Raw genomic sequence first — 19,251 nt, 5'->3', positions numbered from 1 at the left:
ATTTCTTGAAGCAAGACCTGGAAGTGCTGCATTCTGACAGCCCTCTGTGACGGCGATAACATTTCCGCCATTTTGTGTTTGTACCGGGGGTTTAAGTACGTTGCCACCCACTACTGGTCCTTGACCCTTATGCTTTTTATACGGGGGTCCCTATTAAAACACTGGTGCATGAAAGCCCCCATTTGCACTAAACTGGAAGCGGTGTGGTGGCCTGGCTCCTCCTCATCATCCAGGATAACGTCGTCCTCTTCATTCTCCTCTCCCCATCCACGCACAACAACAGGGGTCCCAGAAAGGTTTAAAGCATGCTCTTCTTGCTCCTCCTCATCCGCCCCGGCACCATCCTCCTCTGACTCCTCTTCAGACTCCTGTTGTTGACTTGTCTCAGATAGAGTAGCCCCCCCTGGGAATTCATCCAGCATTGCGACTTCCTCATCTTCCCGCTCCTGCTCCTCCACAGCTTGATCAATGACACGACGCAATGCATGCTCCATAAAGAAGGCATAAGGTACCATGTCACTGATGGCGCCATGGCTGCGACTGACCAGTTTGGTGATCTCCTCAAATGGTCGCAGAAGTCTGCATGCGTCGCGCATGAGCAGCCACTGGCGCGGTGAAAAAAAACCCAGCTCCCCAGAACCTGTTCTGCCGCAGAGTTCATACAGGTAGACGTTAACTGCACGTTTCTGCTGGAGCAGCCTATCAAGCATATAGAAGGTTGAGTTCCATCGCGTCGGGCAATCGCAAATAAGATGTCTGCCCGGCAGATTGTGTCGCAGCTGAATGTCAGCAAGGCGAGCCATGGCCGCATAAGATCTTCTGAAATGGGCCGAGATTTTCCTTGCCTGCTGCAAGATGTCCTGGACCCCAGGGTATTTGACAACGAATCGCTGCACGACCAAGTTTAAGACGTGTGCCATGCATGGCATGTGCGTAATTTCGCCCTGTTTCAATGCACTAAGCAGATTGGCACCGTTGTCACACACCACTTTACCAACTGTCAAATTGAGCGGTGTTAGCCACTGGTCTGCCTGTGAACGCAAAGCTGAAAGGAGTACCGGGCCAGTGTGGCTCTTGGCTTCCAGGCACAACAGACGCAGCACGGCATGGCAACGTCTCACCTGGCATGTCAAATAGGTTCTGGGGAGCTTGGGCGGAGCAGCGGAAGAGACACTAGCAGCAGAAAAGGAGGAGTCAGCCGAGGAGGAGAGGGAGGAGGCTGGAGTAGGAGGAGGAGGAGAAGAGCCAGGCCTGCATGCAATCCGTGGCGGTAAAACCAAATCTACACGGGTGCCACGGGTTACATGCTTGACGGCCGTCAGAAGGTTCACCCAGTGGGCAGTAAAAGTGATATACCTTCCCTGCCCGTGTTTGCTAGGCCACGTGTCTGTGGTCAGATGTATCTTGGCACTGACACTGTGTGCCAGAGATACATTCACTTGCCGCTGAACATGGCCATATAGCTCTGGGATGCCCTTCTGTGAGAAATACTTCCTTCCTGGGACCTTCCATTGTGGTGTTCCAATGGCCACAAATTTGCGAAAGGCCTCCGAGTCCACCAGTTTATATGGCAGTAGTTGGGCTATGAGTTCTGACAAGCCAGCCGTCAACCGTTGGGCAAGAGGGTTATCCGGCGTCATAATTTTTTTACGCTCGAACATTAGGCCCACGGAAGCCTGCCTTTTTGCAGAAAAACGTGAGCTTGGCGTGATGGAAGGTGGAGTGGAGGACAATTGTGAGGAGAGAGGAGAAGGAGAAGTAGAAGACGAGGCTGGACGGTGAGAGCCTGGAGTTGTTGTATTTATTTATGTAAAACCTTTATCCCAAAAGGAAAAAAAACTATTTGCTGTAGCTGATTATAAAGTATAAGCTGAACTTTGCCTTCACATTGTTAATGTATTTAAATCTGCTAGTCCAACTAACACTCCCCCTCCCCCAGACTAAAAATGCTGCTGTGCAAATGTGCTTCTGTGCTCAGTGCCGGGACAAGATCATCCAGTGCCCAGGGCAAAGATGTTAAATTGTACCCCCCCCTTCATTATGTGCAGGCTTATGAGGAGAAGGGGGAGCACAGCCCGCACCTCCTCCTTGCTCTCCCCTCCTCTCCTTGCCGTTTCCCGTGCTGGGCTGACAGAAGTATGGTTGCCACTGTCACTACTCCTGTCAACCTCCGGTGCCCCTATCCCTACAATATATGCTGCTCCCAGGGCAGCTTCCCCTTTTGCCCACCCCTGCCTGTGCTCATTCATCTAGAGTGGAGGCACTCTAATACAGGAGTTGTGTTACTGGCCAGATCACCAGGTGAAAACAGAGGGGAAAGAAAAAAAAACTAAACTAAAACTAATGCGGTCACTACATCTAATTATTGGTAAGTTGAAATATATAATAGAACAATATGATAACCAGGGTAATTGGCGCTACCTACAAGTAAAACTCCTTATATGTATGTATATCAATATATAATTCCGAATATATCATGTATTCATCTAGAAGAATATATATATATAATAGAAGGAGGCATAACCCCAAAAGATTACCAGTCTGCGATTTAAAATTTACAAGCTACTCAAAAGTCCCAAAAAACAACAAAGTTCCTACTAAAGATTAGTTCCTGGGATTAACAAATAATTCCAATAAGCAAAAGAAAAGGAAAAAACGAAAACCAAACAACAAACTAGAAACCAAAAGAATTTTTTGTATCTGTATCGCTAAGAGACAATATTCCCTAAAATCGCATTAATGCCAAAGTGTGGTTTGAGTAGGCAAATTCCCAGTAAGAGGCGTATGTAAATGTGCTAGTGAACTTATTATCCCAAATATGCAAACTGTAAGTGTAAAACGCTAATATAGATACATATGAAGGAATTTTTGCCTAAAGTCGCATTATCGCCAAGATGTGCAAAGAAACAAGTAGAAGGTGTATATAAATGTGCTTAATGAGATTAAAATTCACAATGCAAAATTCAAATTATACAACCTATACATGCAATGTGCTAATGTAAGCATATATATATGAAAAAACAAAAATATTAATAATATATATAGAAATTATATCAAAAATATATATCAAAAAAGTGCAAGTGAAAAAAAAAAAAAAAAAAAAAATGTGTACAAAAAAGAAGAAAGAATATATATATAAAAAATCTATATATATAAAAAAGCAAAGGGTCTCTTAAATAAACAATAAATAACAAAAAATACAAAAATAGTGTCCAAATTTCCAAAAAATCTCTTCAACAGTGCAATTACAGAAAGTTCAAAAGATGTGACTAAAGTGCTTCTCGTGCAATCTCCAACGTGACTTCTGTGTTTCCCCACAAGGTCCCCCACTCACCAGAAGAATACACCCCTGCAGGGGTAATTCGCCTTGGAATCAAAGTCTACCGATAACCAGCTCTTCATTCGCATCCAGAGAGAGTTTTTTCAGTCCCTGCTGATGTCCAGATCCTCAATCGCAACCAAGGGGGAGATTTCCTCATAGGAAAAAAATTGTAGTCTCCATAGTGTGATTTGTATAAAAAATCAATTTATTGCCACAAAAATATAAACAAATAAAAACATAAAAAATGATAAAACGGAAAAAACAATTCTCATATGTTGAGACAAGATGTGGGACCACAGTCCCACCGCCACTGAAGACGTCAATGACGAAACGCGTTCGACGGAGTTACGCCTATTACGTCAGTTCCGTTCGTTGGAGCGCAGTTGGAGTGCAAGCCGTAGCTGCGTGTCCACCGGGCGGCTTCCACGTTCGGATTATTTTTTCGCGCTAGAAGGGCTCTATCCCTGGGGGACTTACAAACACTGGAGTGACTCTAGACAACAGGTTATATCCTGGGACATTACTATTATTTTTTGGTGTCTAGTCCTTTGTGTTATCTGGGATAAAGTGCCATTAGCGTATGGTTATTACCTTTCTCTCAGCCCTGTTCTAGGATTTTTTTCTTTTTTCCCTGGAACGTTATCATTTATATATGGAGGCTGAAAGGTTTTTTTTAATGGACTGTGGTCCCACATCTTGTCTCAACATATGAGAATTGTTTTTTCCGTTTTATCATTTTTTATGTTTTTATTTGTTTATATTTTTGTGGCAATAAATTGATTTTTTATACAAATCACACTATGGAGACTACAATTTTTTTCCTATGAGGAAATCTCCCCCTTGGTTGCGATTGAGGAGCTGGACATCAGCAGGGACTGAAAAAACTCTCTCTGGATGCGAATGAAGAGCTGGTTATCGGTAGACTTTGATTCCAAGGCGAATTACCCCTGCAGGGGTGTATTCTTCTGGTGAGTGGGGGACCTTGTGGGGAAACACAGAAGTCACGTTGGAGATTGCACGAGAAGCACTTTAAGTCACATCTTTTGAACTTTCTGTAATTGCACTGTTGAAGAGATTTTTTGGAAATTTGGACACTATTTTTGTATTTTTTGTTATTTATTGTTTATTTAAGAGACCCTTTGCTTTTTTATATATATATATTTTTTTTATATATATATTCTTTCTTCTTTTTTGTACACATTTTTTTTTTTTTTTTTTTTTTTCACTTGCACTTTTTTGATATATATTTTTGATATAATTTCTATATATATTATTAATATTTTTGTTTTTTCATATATATATGCTTACATTAGCACATTGCATGTATAGGTTGTATAATTTGAATTTTGCATTGTGAATTTTAATCTCATTAAGCCCATTTATATACACCTTCTACTTGTTTCTTTGCACATCTTGGCGATAATGCGACTTTAGGCAAAAATTCCTTCATATGTATCTATATTAGCGTTTTACACTTACAGTTTGCATATTTGGGATAATAAGTTCACTAGCACATTTACATACGCCTCTTACTGGGAATTTGCCTACTCAAACCACACTTTGGCATTAATGCGATTTTAGGGAATATTGTCTCTTAGCGATACAGATACAAAAAATTCTTTTGGTTTCTAGTTTGTTGTTTGGTTTTCGTTTTTTCCTTTTCTTTTGCTTATTGGAATTATTTGTTAATCCCAGGAACTAATCTTTAGTAGGAACTTTGTTGTTTTTTGGGACTTTTGAGTAGCTTGTAAATTTTAAATCGCAGACTGGTAATCTTTTGGGGTTATGCCTCCTTCTATTATATATATATATTCTTCTAGATGAATACATGATATATTCGGAATTATATATTGATATACATACATATAAGGAGTTTTACTTGTAGGTAGCGCCAATTACCCTGGTTATCATATTGTTCTATTTCTTGGAGGAAACACCTTTTGGAGTTTCTTTCTTTTGTGGGTGGCAGCAACCTAATGATATAACTAGTATCTAGCCGTAGCTACTGTTATTACTATCCTCTCTTACTTCCCACCGTTGTCGAGCGCGTTTTTTTCCTTTATTTTCATTGAAATATATAATATTTTTGTTTTGGGTTAAATACCACTTTAAGAATGTTCACACAATAAATCAGTCTTTCTCAACCTTTTCAACATAGAGGAACCCTTGAAATAGTTCTCTAGTCTCGGGGAACCCCTTCCAAAAATTACAAATCTACAACTCATGATACATTAGTGTAATGGTCAGTGGGAAGAAGGGTCCTTGCACTTGTGGTTATTGGAAATAATTACCTCCGTACAGATAGCTAAAAAGATCAATGGTGTTGGTGGGAACTTATCTGAGAGGCAGAAATTGCCCAATGCTGAAGGAAACCCTAGCAGCTTCTGGAGGAACCCTGGGATTCCACGGAACCCTGGTTGACAATAGTGATGGACGAACTTCCGACGGGACGTTTCGCGAACGCGAAATGCGAACGGACCCAAACGTTCGCGAAACCGAACGTTCGCCGCGGGCCCCATTGACTTCAATGGGAGGCGAACTTTGCAAACCTTCATGTCGAATTTGCGGCCACGTGGTAATTATTAGGGGGTAAAACGTAGTCCCACCATCTGGACAATGACATAATACATGTATGAGGTGAATTTGGGATCGATAACTACAAGCATTTTTATTTTATTTGGGAAATTGTTCTAACAATTCAGGACTATGGAGCTAATGAAGGCAATGGAGGAGAGGGAAGGTCAGGGACCAGGGTAGGCAAAGAAGAGGGTGCAGGAGATGATCACCAGCAGCGTGACATACCGGAATGACACATGCACCGTGATAGAGGCATCTGACAGCAGCACCGTAATACAGAGCACTGACAGCAGCACCGTGACATACAGCGCTGACAGCAGCACCGTGACATACAGCGCTGACAGCAGCACCGTGACATACAGCGCTGACAGCAGCACCGTGACATACAGCGCTGACAGCAGCACCGTGACATACAGCGCTGACAGCAGCACCGTGACATACAGCGCTGACAGCAGCACCGTGACATACAGCGCTGACAGCAGCACCGTGACATACAGCGCTGACAGCAGCACCGTGACATACAGCACTGACAGCAGCACCGTAAGCAGCCCCAGGAGGAAGTCAGCACAGCACAGGGATGGTGTGATCCCCTCATAATAAGAACCCCCAGGAGGAAGTCAGCACAGCACAGGGATAGTGTGATCCCTTCATAATAAGAACCCCCAGGAGGAAGTCAGCACAGCACAGGGATATCATAAGCAGCCCCAGTAGAAATATGACACCGCTCAACCTCTTCAAAGAGGAGGGTAGGGGCATATAGTACGGTGTGCTTTTTTGGGTCAAGGAAGTGAGCCAAATGAATTAAGAAGGTCTGTGTGCTTGATTAAAAAAATAGTTTATAGACATATACATGGTCTACTGGTCACATGTGTTGAATTCCTCCGAGATCCATGCCTCATTCATTTTTAGAAATGTGAGGTAGTTAACACTGTGGTGAGCTAGGCGAGTACGCTTATCGGTCACAATCCCCCCTGCTGCGCTGAACGTCCTTTCGGACAGGACACTGGATGAGGGGCAAGCCAACAGTTCGATTGCAAATTGGGCAAGCTCTGGCCAGAGGTCAAGCCTGCCCACCCAGTAGTCTAGGGGTTCATCACTCCTCAGAGCGTCCACATCGGCCGTTAACCCAATGTAGTCGGACACCTGACGGTCTAGGCGTTCCCTGATGCTGGATCCGGATGACACCTGTCGATGGGTCGGCTGAAAGAATGACCTCATATCCGAAGTCACCAACACATCTTCAAACCGGCCTCTTCTTGCAGGCGCTGTTGGATTGGTACCCGCAAATCCTTCTCTGGGAGTGGGAATTGCTCCTCTGCCAGCGCACGCAAAAGCAGAATGCAGCATTTCTCGAAGCAAGGCCTGGAAGTGCTGCATTCTGACAGCCCTCTGCGACGGCGGTAACATTTCCGCCATTTTGTGTTTGTACCGGGGGTCTAAGTACGTTGCCACCCAGTACTGGTCCTTGACCCTCATGCTTTTTATACGGGGGTCCCTATTAAAACACTGGAGCATGAAGGCCCCCATTTGCACTAAAGTGGAAGCGGTGTGGTGGCCTGGCTCCTGCTCATCATCCAGGATAATGTCGTCCTCTTCATTCTCCTCTCCCCATCCTCGCACAACAGGGATCCCAGAAAGGTTTAAAGCATGCTCTTCTTGCTCCTGCTCATCCGCCCCGGCACCATCCTCCTCTGACTCCTCATCAGACTCCTGTTGTTGACTTGTCTCAGATAGAGTAGCCCCCCCTGGGAATTCATCCAGCATTGCGACTTCCTCATCTTCCCGCTCCTGCTCCTCCACAGCCTGATCAATGACACGACGCAATGCACGCTCCAGAAAGAAGGCATAAGGTACCATGTCACTGATGGCGCCATGGCTGCGACTGACCAGTTTGGTGATCTCCTCAAATGGCCGCAGAAGTCTGCATGTGTCGCGCATGAGCAGCCACTGGCGCGGTGAAAAAAAACCCAGCTCCCCAGAACCGTTTCTTTCGCAGAGTTCATACAGGTAGACGTTAACTGCACGTTTCTGCTGGAGCAGCCTATCAAGCATATAGAAGGTTGAGTTCCATCGCGTCGGGCAATCGCAAATAAGACGTCTGACCGGCAGATGGTGTCGCCGCTGAATGTCAGCAAGGCGAGCCATGGCCGTGTAAGATCTTCTGAAATGGGCCGAGATTTTCCTTGCCTGCCGCAAGATGTCCTGGACCCCAGGGTATTTGACAAGGAATCGCTGCACGACCAAGTTTAAGACGTGTGCCATGCACGGCACGTGCGTGATTTTGCCCTGTTTCAATGCGCTAAGCAGATTGGCACCGTTGTCACACACCACTTTACCAACTGTCAAATTGAGCGGTGTTAGCCACTCATCTGCCTGTGAACGCAAAGCTGAAAGGAGTGCCGGGCCAGTGTGGCTCTTTGCTTCCAGGCACAACAGACGCAGCACGGCATGGCAACGTCTCACCTGGCATGTGGAATAGGTTCTGGGGAGCTTGGGCGGTGCAGTGGAAGAGACGCTAGCAGCGGAAAAGGAGGAGGCAGCTGAGGAGGAGAGGGAGGAGGATGGAGTAGGAGGAGGAGAAGAAGAGTCAGGCCTGCATGCAATCCGTGGCGGTAAAACCAAATCTACACGGGTGCCACGGGTTACATGCTTGACGGCCGTCAGAAGGTTCACCCAGTGGGCAGTAAAACTGATATACCTTCCCTGCCCGTGTTTGCTAGACCACGTGTCTGTGGTCAGATGTATCTTGGCACCGACACTGTGTGCCAGAGATACATTCACTTGCCGCTGAACATGGCCATATAGCTCTGGGATGCCCTTCTCTGAGAAATACTTCCTTCCTGGGACCTTCCATTGTGGTGTTCCAATGGCCACAAATTTGCGAAAGGCCTCCGAGTCCACCAGTTTATATGGCAGTAGTTGGCGGGCTATGAGTTCTGACAAGCCAGCCGCCAACCGTTGGGCAAGAGGGTTATCCGGCATCATCATTTTTTTACGCTCAAACATTAGGCCCACGGAAGCCTGCCTTTTTGCAGAAAAATGTGAGCTTGGCGTGATGGAAGGTGGAGTGGAGGACAATTGTGAGGAGAGAGGAGAAGGAGAAGTAGAAGACGAGGCTGGACGGTGAGAGCCTGCAGTGTGGCTTTGTGTGTTCCGTTGCTCCCACTGGGCTCGGTGATGGCTGCTCATGTGCCTTCTTAAGGCGGTCGTCCCTAGGTGAGTATTGGGCTTACCGCGACTAACGCGTTGACTGCAAAGATTGCAGATGGCAACGCTATTGTCAGCAGCGGACACGTTAAAAAAAGCCCACACTGCGGAGCCATGTGCCGGTGTCCTGGGAGCGCCAGATGTGACCGTACATGGTCGATGACTCGCTCCTGATACATTTGCAGTCTGCTTTGTCCCTGCTGTGCAATGTAAGTCATTGCTGCTTCTCCTCCCTATCTGCTGGTCCATATCTCCCTCTGAACTCCCCTCCTCTTCCTCTCTTGTGGGCACCCACGTGACATCACTAGACACGTCATCATCAACGTCACCTTCCCCACCGCTATAAGTAGAGATCTCGGAGTAGGCAGCAACACCGGGGACCAACCTCCTCCTTGGGCTGATCTGGGTACTGGCGTCAGACTGCTGAGTAGCGCTTGTTGCTACCTCCTCTTCCTGATCCAATACCAAGAGTGGCTGCGCATCAGAAATGTCCTCTTGATATGGATCGGAAAATAATTCCAGTGACTCAAGCGGAAGGTATGTGGTGGTGGTGGTGGTGGTCGTGTTGTTGGTGGTAGTGTCTTTGGGGGTGCACATAGCAGAGAGTGAAGAAGAGGGTGCAGATCGAGAGGATGAGGAGGGTGCAGAAGAGTAAGGCTGAGCGAGCCACTCAACCAAGTCTGGTGCATCCTTTAAAGTAATTGAACGCACCTTCTGCAACTTCCCACTTTGGCTCAAGCCTGTTGCTCCTGCCCTACCCCTACCACCCCTGCGGAAGGGCCTGCCTCTTCCTCTGCATGTCATTTTTTAAATGACCCTGTGACAAAACTCTTAGTCCCTATACCGCTGAAGGACTGCTGCAGTATAGGTGAGCGGTCAGCAGTGGTGCACGTCAACCCTATCTATTGTGGACCTATAGCGGTCCTTACAGAACAGCAGACTGTACCGCACTCAAGCCTATGTACCGTAGCACCCTATACCAAGTTACCAGTCCTTATAAGAACTTTTGTGGACCAAGCAGGTTGTGTATTAGTGTTTAGCAGACTGTACGTCAGTCCCTATACCGCTGAAGGACTGCTGCAGTATAGGGCAGCGGTCAGCAGTGGTGCACGTCAACCCTATCTATTGTGGACCGATAGCGGTCCTTACAGAACAGCAGACTGTACCGCACTCAAGCCTATGTACCGTAGCACCCTATACCAAGTTACCAGTCCTTATAAGAACTTTTGTGGAACAAGCAGGTTGTGTGTTAGTGATTAGCAGACTGTACGTCAGTCCCTATACCGCTGAAGGACTGCTGCAGTATAGGTGAGCGGTCAGCAGTGGTGCACGTCAACCCTATCTATTGTGGACCGATAGCGGTCCTTACAGAACAGCAGACTGTACCGCACTCAAGCCTATGTACCGTAGCACCCTATACCAAGTTACCAGTCCTTATAAGAACTTTTGTGGAACAAGCAGGTTGTGTATTAGTGTTTAGCAGACTGTACGTCAGTCCCTATACCGCTGAAGGACTGCTGCAGTATAGGGCAGCGGTCAGCAGTGGTGCACGTCAACCCTATCTATTGTGGACCGATAGCGGTCCTTACAGAACAGCAGACTGTACCGCACTCAAGCCTATGTACCGTAGCACCCTATACCAAGTTACCAGTCCTTATAAGAACTTTTGTGGAACAAGCAGGTTGTGTGTTAGTGATTAGCAGACTGTACGTCAGTCCCTATACCGCTGAAGGACTGCTGCAGTATAGGGCAGCGGTCAGCAGTGGTGCACGTCAACCCTATCTATTGTGGACCGATAGCGGTCCTTAGAGAACAGCAGACTGTACCGCACTCAAGCCTATGTACCGTAGCACCCTATACCAAGTTACCAGTCCTTATAAGAACTTTTGTGGAACAAGCAGGTTGTGTGTTAGTGATTAGCAGACTGTACGTCAGTCCCTATACCGCTGAAGGACTGCTGCAGTATAGGTGAGCGGTCAGCAGTGGTGCACGTCAACCCTATCTATTGTGGACCGATAGCGGTCCTTACAGAACAGCAGACTGTACCGCACTCAAGCCTATGTACCGTAGCACCCTATACCAAGTTACCAGTCCTTATAAGAACTTTTGTGGACCAAGCAGGTTGTGTATTAGTGTTTAGCAGACTGTACGTCAGTCCCTATACCGCTGAAGGACTGCTGCAGTATAGGGCAGCGGTCAGCAGTGGTGCACGTCAACCCTATCTATTGTGGACCGATAGCGGTCCTTACAGAACAGCAGACTGTACCGCACTCAAGCCTATGTACCGTAGCACCCTATACCAAGTTACCAGTCCTTATAAGAACTTTTGTGGAACAAGCAGGTTGTGTGTTAGTGATTAGCAGACTGTACGTCAGTCCCTATACCGCTGAAGGACTGCTGCAGTATAGGTGAGCGGTCAGCAGTGGTGCACGTCAACCCTATCTATTGTGGACCTATAGCGGTCCTTACAGAACAGCAGACTGTACCGCACTCAAGCCTATGTACCGTAGCACCCTATACCAAGTTACCAGTCCTTATAAGAACTTTTGTGGACCAAGCAGGTTGTGTATTAGTGTTTAGCAGACTGTACGTCAGTCCCTATACCGCTGAAGGACTGCTGCAGTATAGGGCAGCGGTCAGCAGTGGTGCACGTCAACCCTATCTATTGTGGACCGATAGCGGTCCTTACAGAACAGCAGACTGTACCGCACTCAAGCCTATGTACCGTAGCACCCTATACCAAGTTACCAGTCCTTATAAGAACTTTTGTGGAACAAGCAGGTTGTGTGTTAGTGATTAGCAGACTGTACGTCAGTCCCTATACCGCTGAAGGACTGCTGCAGTATAGGGCAGCGGTCAGCAGTGGTGCACGTCAACCCTATCTATTGTGGACCGATAGCGGTCCTTACAGAACAGCAGACTGTACCGCACTCAAGCCTATGTACCGTAGCACCCTATACCAAGTTACCAGTCCTTATAAGAACTTTTGTGGAACAAGCAGGTTGTGTGTTAGTGATTAGCAGACTGTACGTCAGTCCCTATACCGCTGAAGGACTGCTGCAGTATAGGTGAGCGGTCAGCAGTGGTGCACGTCAACCCTATCTATTGTGGACCGATAGCGGTCCTTACAGAACAGCAGACTGTACCGCACTCAAGCCTATGTACCGTAGCACCCTATACCAAGTTACCAGTCCTTATAAGAACTTTTGTGGACCAAGCAGGTTGTGTATTAGTGTTTAGCAGACTGTACGTCAGTCCCTATACCGCTGAAGGACTGCTGCAGTATAGGGCAGCGGTCAGCAGTGGTGCACGTCAACCCTATCTATTGTGGACCGATAGCGGTCCTTACAGAACAGCAGACTGTACCGCACTCAAGCCTATGTACCGTAGCACCCTATACCAAGTTACCAGTCCTTATAAGAACTTTTGTGGACCAAGCAGGTTGTGTATTAGTGTTTAGCAGACTGTACGTCAGTCCCTATACCGCTGAAGGACTGCTGCAGTATAGGGCAGCGGTCAGCAGTGGTGCACGTCAACCCTATCTATTGTGGACCGATAGCGGTCCTTACAGAACAGCAGACTGTACCGCACTCAAGCCTATGTACCGTAGCACCCTATACCAAGTTACCAGTCCTTATAAGAACTTTTGTGGAACAAGCAGGTTGTGTGTTAGTGATTAGCAGACTGTACGTCAGTCCCTATACCGCTGAAGGACTGCTGCAGTATAGGGCAGCGGTCAGCAGTGGTGCACGTCAACCCTATCTATTGTGGACCGATAGCGGTCCTTACAGAACAGCAGACTGTACCGCACTCAAGCCTATGTACCGTAGCACCCTATACCAAGTTACCAGTCCTTATAAGAACTTTTGTGGAACAAGTGAGTTGTGAATGTTTAGCAGACTGCAGCAGAAGGGCAGCAGTCAAGTATAATATCCTTTCTATATTTGGAAGAAAGAATATTATACATGTACAAGCCTATTACTGTACCACTGATACCAGTCCTGAAAAGAACCTTTGTGGAACTAATAATAACAGCAAGTCTTTAAAATTACCCTCACTGCCTGACAACACTGCTTCCTTCCTGTCCCTATACAAATTGGCAAAAAAAGAGAACGATTAGTGGTTACTGGAACAGCTCTTTTGTGGACCTTGATAGTAACAGCTAATGATGATGATGATGATGATGATGATGAAAGACTAATCTGGCTGTCCCTGTAGCATACACCGTCCTTTCCCTTTCTCTAAACTAACAAAAGACACTCAGGCTGCTGCAAGAATCAGCAGCACAGCAAACCTATCAACACCTAACACCTATACCAGTCCTGAAAAGAACTTTTGTGTACCAAATAGCTAGTGGTTTATCTCTCCCTACTCCACACAGGAACCTGTCCCTATCGTAACAGAAGAAAGAATGTAAAATGGCCACCGGATCGGGTGTATTTATAGGTTAGGGGGAATGTACAAGTGTCCATGTGCTGTCATGTCTCAATTGGCTGTCCTGTATCACATGATAAACGTGTCACCAAAGGTTAAAGTTCTTGTATACATTAAACACGTAAGTCCGCCGCGGCGAACGACGGAAAAAGGCGTTCGAACGTGCGGACCGCGAATGTCGGAAATTCGCCGCGAAACGACCGCCGGGCGAACCGTTCGGCCATCACTAGTTGACAATCACTGCTCTGGAGGAACCCTGGGATTCCACTGAACCCTGGTTGACAATCACTGCAATAAATGATGTGAATATTCCCTTCAATTATCCAATCATGTGCAGGTGAAATAAGGAACCCAGGGATTTTCCTTTTTACATAATTGGATAATTGTAGTGAATCTTCACACAATTTATTGTGTGAACATTATCAATTTTCAGTAAATCTGAAGCCTTTTTAGAGTACACACTTCTGTTCATTTACTGCATAATAAAACACACCAGCTAGGCATATACTGTAGTTACGGATTTATGAGGCCTATTATGAGTTAAATAATATACCAAGAAGAAAGGGTGTGTAATTCAACCTTTGTTACAAATATATTGAGATTTAGGGATTACAGCAAGGGTTTTATTTAAACAGTTTCCCATTTCACAGAATTTATTGGTGTTATTAGTATTGCTCAGTAGGAGGGAGTGGGAAATTATGGATTTATAAAATTCACTGAACGATTTTATTTGTTGCCTGTACTGCTATATTAATAACTATATTAATAACATTTTGCAGATACAAAAACATTGCTTATTTTGCTTACATGACACGTAAAATGAAGGCTAAAACATCACTAGCATTCTTTATGTCTGTTTACATGTCAAGTTAAAAGGGTTGTAAACTCTTGTGTTTTTTCACCTTAATCATCCTATGCATATATGTGAAAAAACACCTGGTGGTCACCAGCCCGCCCAGGCCACCCCCCCATTTTACTTACCTGAACCCCTTCATCTCTTCAGCGGGGGCACCCTCTCCCTCTCTCCATGGGGTCCCGGCTCTTGATTGGATAGATTGATAGCAGCACAGCTATTGGCTCCCGCTGCTGTAATCAAATCCAATGACACTGGCACCGGGGGGGCACAAGTCCGGCATTCGTGTCTGTGGACACAAATGCTGGACTCGGGAGCGTGCATGCAAGGTAACCCTCTCGGGACAGCACTTCTCCTAGGGTGTTATCTGATGCAGGGAGGAGCCGTGAGAGCTGCCAGGGGACCCCAGAAGAGGATGTTCGAGGCCACTCTGTGCAAAATGCGCTGCACAATGGCGGCAAGTATGACATGTTTGTTTGGAAAAAAGATCCTTTTACAATCACTTTAAGCACATATTTAAACTAATTTAAAAGTACAGTCTACGAAAACTAAAAATGAAACTTTGAGATGCACACAGAGAGACAAGCAGTGTGCAAGTCTGCATCAGTGTCTAAAAATCATTGTGCAGGGGAAGTATTTCCCACCATATACATTGTAGCCTCTCAAAAAAGGAAAACCTATTGTACATTATTATTAAAACATGTTTTATCTCTGTCATCAATATGATTCAAACTTGATGTTTTAGAACACAGGCTTCAGAAACAACACTTCAAAATGAGCTTGTGAGATAATGTTTGGATTTCTGTCTGCACCTGATTGCAAAGAACTCAGTTAAGGTTGAGTGATCTTTCTGATGTTAGCACAACTGCAGCTTTTGCTGGATAGCATGAGCAATTCACTGTCAGCTTGCTGTTTGGATTATAAAATTTACACTTCGCATGATTGAATAGGGCACATGTTAGCATCGCAAGCTTTTACAAAAAAAAGTACCTCTCTTAGTATGAATAAAAAAATTACTTTTACCCAGCCTAGGCAATCTACATCATGTGGTCTCTGGCAGCCAATCAACAGTGAGATGAGAATTTCATAAGACTGCCTAGCTACAGTAATTACCATATATGAATGCAAACAAATTTGTTTTAAATAACATACATTAATGCATATAAATGATCACATGTATATCTATAAACATTTTTTAAAGTATTCATTTAAATGTACATTTTTAAACTGCCCATTCAGGGCAAGGTGACAATGTTTTAGTGAAGCCCCACCCTTCCCCAAACCACCTAAAAGCACTCCCACACAGCCCCAGGAGGATTACATGTGGGGGTTACCTGGGGCAGCCTGTAGACTCCTCCACAATGGCATTCTGATATCTGCAGAACTCCTCCCAAGAGCAAGAGTCCTGCTTGCATCAGGATTTAAGACTCTTGAGATGAGTACTGAGGAAGTAGCTATGATGTTGTCCGAAAGCTTTGTACTGAACCCTGCTGGCCCCTCCCAGCAGCTGTGACCTGCCTGCATTGCATATATAAACACAGAGACCAAGTGACAATGTCACTGGGTTTAAAATAAGGTATGTACTGTAATTAAAAACTGATTTTAATTAATGTAATTGTCATGTTGCTGGAAGGGACAAGGGAAGGAAAAATATATAAGCAAACTTCAGTTTTAAAATTTAGGAAGTTTATATTTTTTTAAGGTTGTCTATCGCACACATGCAGATCAATAACTTTCCAAAATATATGCAAATATGATGTGATAAATAATTTCAACTCAGTCACAGTATCGATTTCCTGCTGCTTAATGGCAGTGGGTTTACATCATAATTTAAAGGGCAATTTCATTATAGGTAAGAACTTTATTGGTCCACACTCTAGCTGTTTACTTACCTCAGCAAGACAGTCATTGAATAAAAAACAAGAGCAACCAGTTGGGACTGTGTGTGAGAACGCAAGGCTGACACCGCCTAGCGCCTCCATCCCTATTAATTCATAAGAAGAAAGAAAGATGGGACTTTATATGAAGTATACACCCCTGGAGATATCACGATATACATGAAGATGGGCGGTATTAATTATATTAGAACTATGGACATTCCATGACAGCATTGCAAAACAACAATTGGCAGTCATTGGTTTATTGATATAAAAAATAATCATAGTAATACCATGATAAAATATTGACATAGTAAGTTAAATATAACCATTAAATAGAACAAAGTTCATTGGAATATATAAATTATGACAATGATAATAATGACATACTATACTAGTAACATAATGAGTTCATATTGTACATATTGTACACATTTTCATGAAAGCCTGTCTCCCCGGTAAAGAAAATCTCAAATTCATTGGTACAATCCAATTGGTAAGTATGGTCATTGATGGTGTTGCACATTATGAGTGAAAAAGGCATCTATTGGCTTGACGCGTTTCGTGGCAACTGCCACTCTTCAGGAGAAAGTATGGGGTAGATGTCTATAAGTATTGAAATACATAGTTAATTTGTAAAAATAAAATAATGGGTATTTTATGTAGGAAAAAGAGAGGGCAAATAACCTCAATTTACCAAGACTACTTACAAAAATGACAATGAAATTGGATGCAGGCATGGAGGGCCAGAAGGCCATCCAGAAACAACATCAGTCCCGGGAGCTGAGGTGGACAAACCCGACCGTAGATGGATAGCCAAGGGGAGACAATATTTCCCAGGGATAGGACCCCATGGATGAAAAAGAGAATGTGATCCACAAAATTGTAAGCATCTGTGAAAAAGGGAGTATATGATAAGATATATGGGATATAGCAGTGGATAAATTATTACAAAAGGTGACTAAAGATATCAAAAATATTGATGGAAAAACGAAGTTCTATACAATGTGTACAATATGAACTCATTATGTTACTAGTATATTATGTCATTATTATCATTGTCATAATTTATATATTCCAATGAACTTTGTTCTATTTAATGATTATATTATGAACTTACTATGTCAATATTGTATCATGGTATTACTATTATTATTTTTTATATCAATAAACCAATGACTACCGATTGTTGTTTTGCAATGCTGTCATGGAATGCCCATAGTTCTAATATACTTAATACTGCCCATCTTCATGTATATCGTGATATCTCCAGGGGTGTATACTTCATATAAAGTCCCACCTTTCTTTCTTCTTATCAAGACAGTCATTGACTCCTTCATAGTTAACCTCTTCCAGGTCAAAATCTTCTTCAGAGCTGATCATTTCTGAGTGTTAAGCCCTCATAAACTTTTATAGAACTTGAACATTACAAAGGGCACTCAATTTAGGGCCACATTCAAACCTGCAGGTGCTGACTATGCAGATATGACCATTGCTGATGTGGAGTCCGGCCTTCGAAGTTGTAAACAGTGGAAGAGACACTGGCTGACATGCTGAGGTATGTAAACAGTTAGATAGGTTTTCCTAGGTTACTTTAATTCTGGGAGATAGTGACGGTGGAGTAAAAGGGTTTTTACTAAATGTGGACTTGTCCCTTAGGTTCTTTTCAAATTTCACAGCTCTAATAGAACCTCTCAGGATACGGACATAGGAGCTGCCAATCCTAACCTAAGTTTTTAATGGTACATTTTATCCTCTTCCTTGGCTCTTTACTGAAGTGGCAAGAGCAATGATTTTTCTGCCTGTATATTGTTTCTAGTCCATGACTTATTAGGAGATTAAGTAAAACAAGGAAGGGGACTTTGGAGTTTATAGCTTTAAAAAAAAACAAGTTAACAGTACCTGCTCCCAGATTTCGGATATGATAGGTGTCCTTCAAAAGTGTTTTTTGGTTTTCAGTTACATAAATAAATCACTTTTTTACAGCTTTCCGCTGCTTTGCTCTTTGATGCTGTTTATGGTGTTGTGAGTGCGGTGCAGGAGTTAAACCGAAGTCAGGAAATTGGCGTTAAACCACTGTCATGTGGGTCTGCACAAATATGGCAACATGGTACTAGCCTTATGAACTACCTGAGAATGGTGAGTAAGGATGAGAGATTTTCATTCCTTAAATATATTCTGTAAGTTAAAAGAAAGGAGCAACATATGGGGAAAAGGCAGAGTAGCTAATTGACAAGGCTCTATATTTTCATATAATTAAAGCGGGAGTCCGCCGGGAGTTCCGCCGTTTTTTTTTTTTTTTAAAGCCAGCAGCTACAAATACTGCAGCTGCTGACTTTTAAAATAAGGACACTTACCCCAGCGCACCCACGATTTCGGCACCCGAAGCCGATCTCTTTATCGTCTCTCGGGTGCTGCCGCCGCCATCTTGGGTATGGGAATCAGGAAGTGGAGCCTTTCGGCTTCATTTCCCGGTTCCCTACTGCGCATGCGCGAGTTGCGCTGTGCAATAAGGATGGTCCCGCTGCCTCTGGGAGCCGTGTGTTTCCCAGCAGGCAGCAGGGGACTTTCGGAAAGGGGCGTAATCTACGCCCCTTTCTGCAGATAGCTATGCCGGAAGTGGGTGCAGATACCTGTACTGTACAGGTACCCGCACCCCCCCCCTGAAAGGTGGCAATTGTGGCGCTGGAGGGGGAGAGGATTCCAATAAGCGGAAGGTCCACTTTAGGGTGGACCTCCGCTTTAAAAATCTTTTATACAGGTGGGAGGGGAGACAGGAAAGAGCCACTAATTGTAGTATTTTATAACTCGTTTAATCGCCCCCATAATGGGATACTGACAAGATAAATGATGTAAACAAGCTCATCTGTAAAGCAGTTGTGCTGAGTGCTGTGTCCATCATCCAAGGGGAGCACAGCAGTGACGGGTAGGAAAGATCAGGAGCCAGAGGTCCGCTGGGGATACCAGTACCTAGTGCAGCA

General features: G+C 44.6%; 1 protein-coding gene across 2 annotated transcripts in view; it reads left to right on the top strand.

The window, feature by feature from the left end:
* Positions 1 to 19,251, top strand: part of GRIK4 (glutamate ionotropic receptor kainate type subunit 4) — a 799,826-nt gene that overhangs the window by 624,184 nt on the left and 156,391 nt on the right. For both annotated transcript variants that reach the window (XR_013263204.1, XM_077457367.1), the window contains exon 9: positions 18,257 to 18,409. Coding sequence is in view for 1 of the 2 variants with exons in the window: in XM_077457367.1 (XP_077313493.1) it covers positions 18,257 to 18,409 (153 nt within the window). In the remaining variant the exon portion in view is untranslated. The remainder of the gene's footprint in view (positions 1 to 18,256; positions 18,410 to 19,251) is intronic.

Source organism: Lithobates pipiens, unplaced genomic scaffold, assembly GCF_037356315.1.
Source record: "Lithobates pipiens isolate NorthernLeopardFrog02 unplaced genomic scaffold, aLitPip1_a1.2 Scaffold_27, whole genome shotgun sequence".
Taxonomy (NCBI): domain Eukaryota; kingdom Metazoa; phylum Chordata; class Amphibia; order Anura; family Ranidae; genus Lithobates; species Lithobates pipiens.
This window is presented reverse-complemented; position numbering and strand designations above follow the sequence as displayed.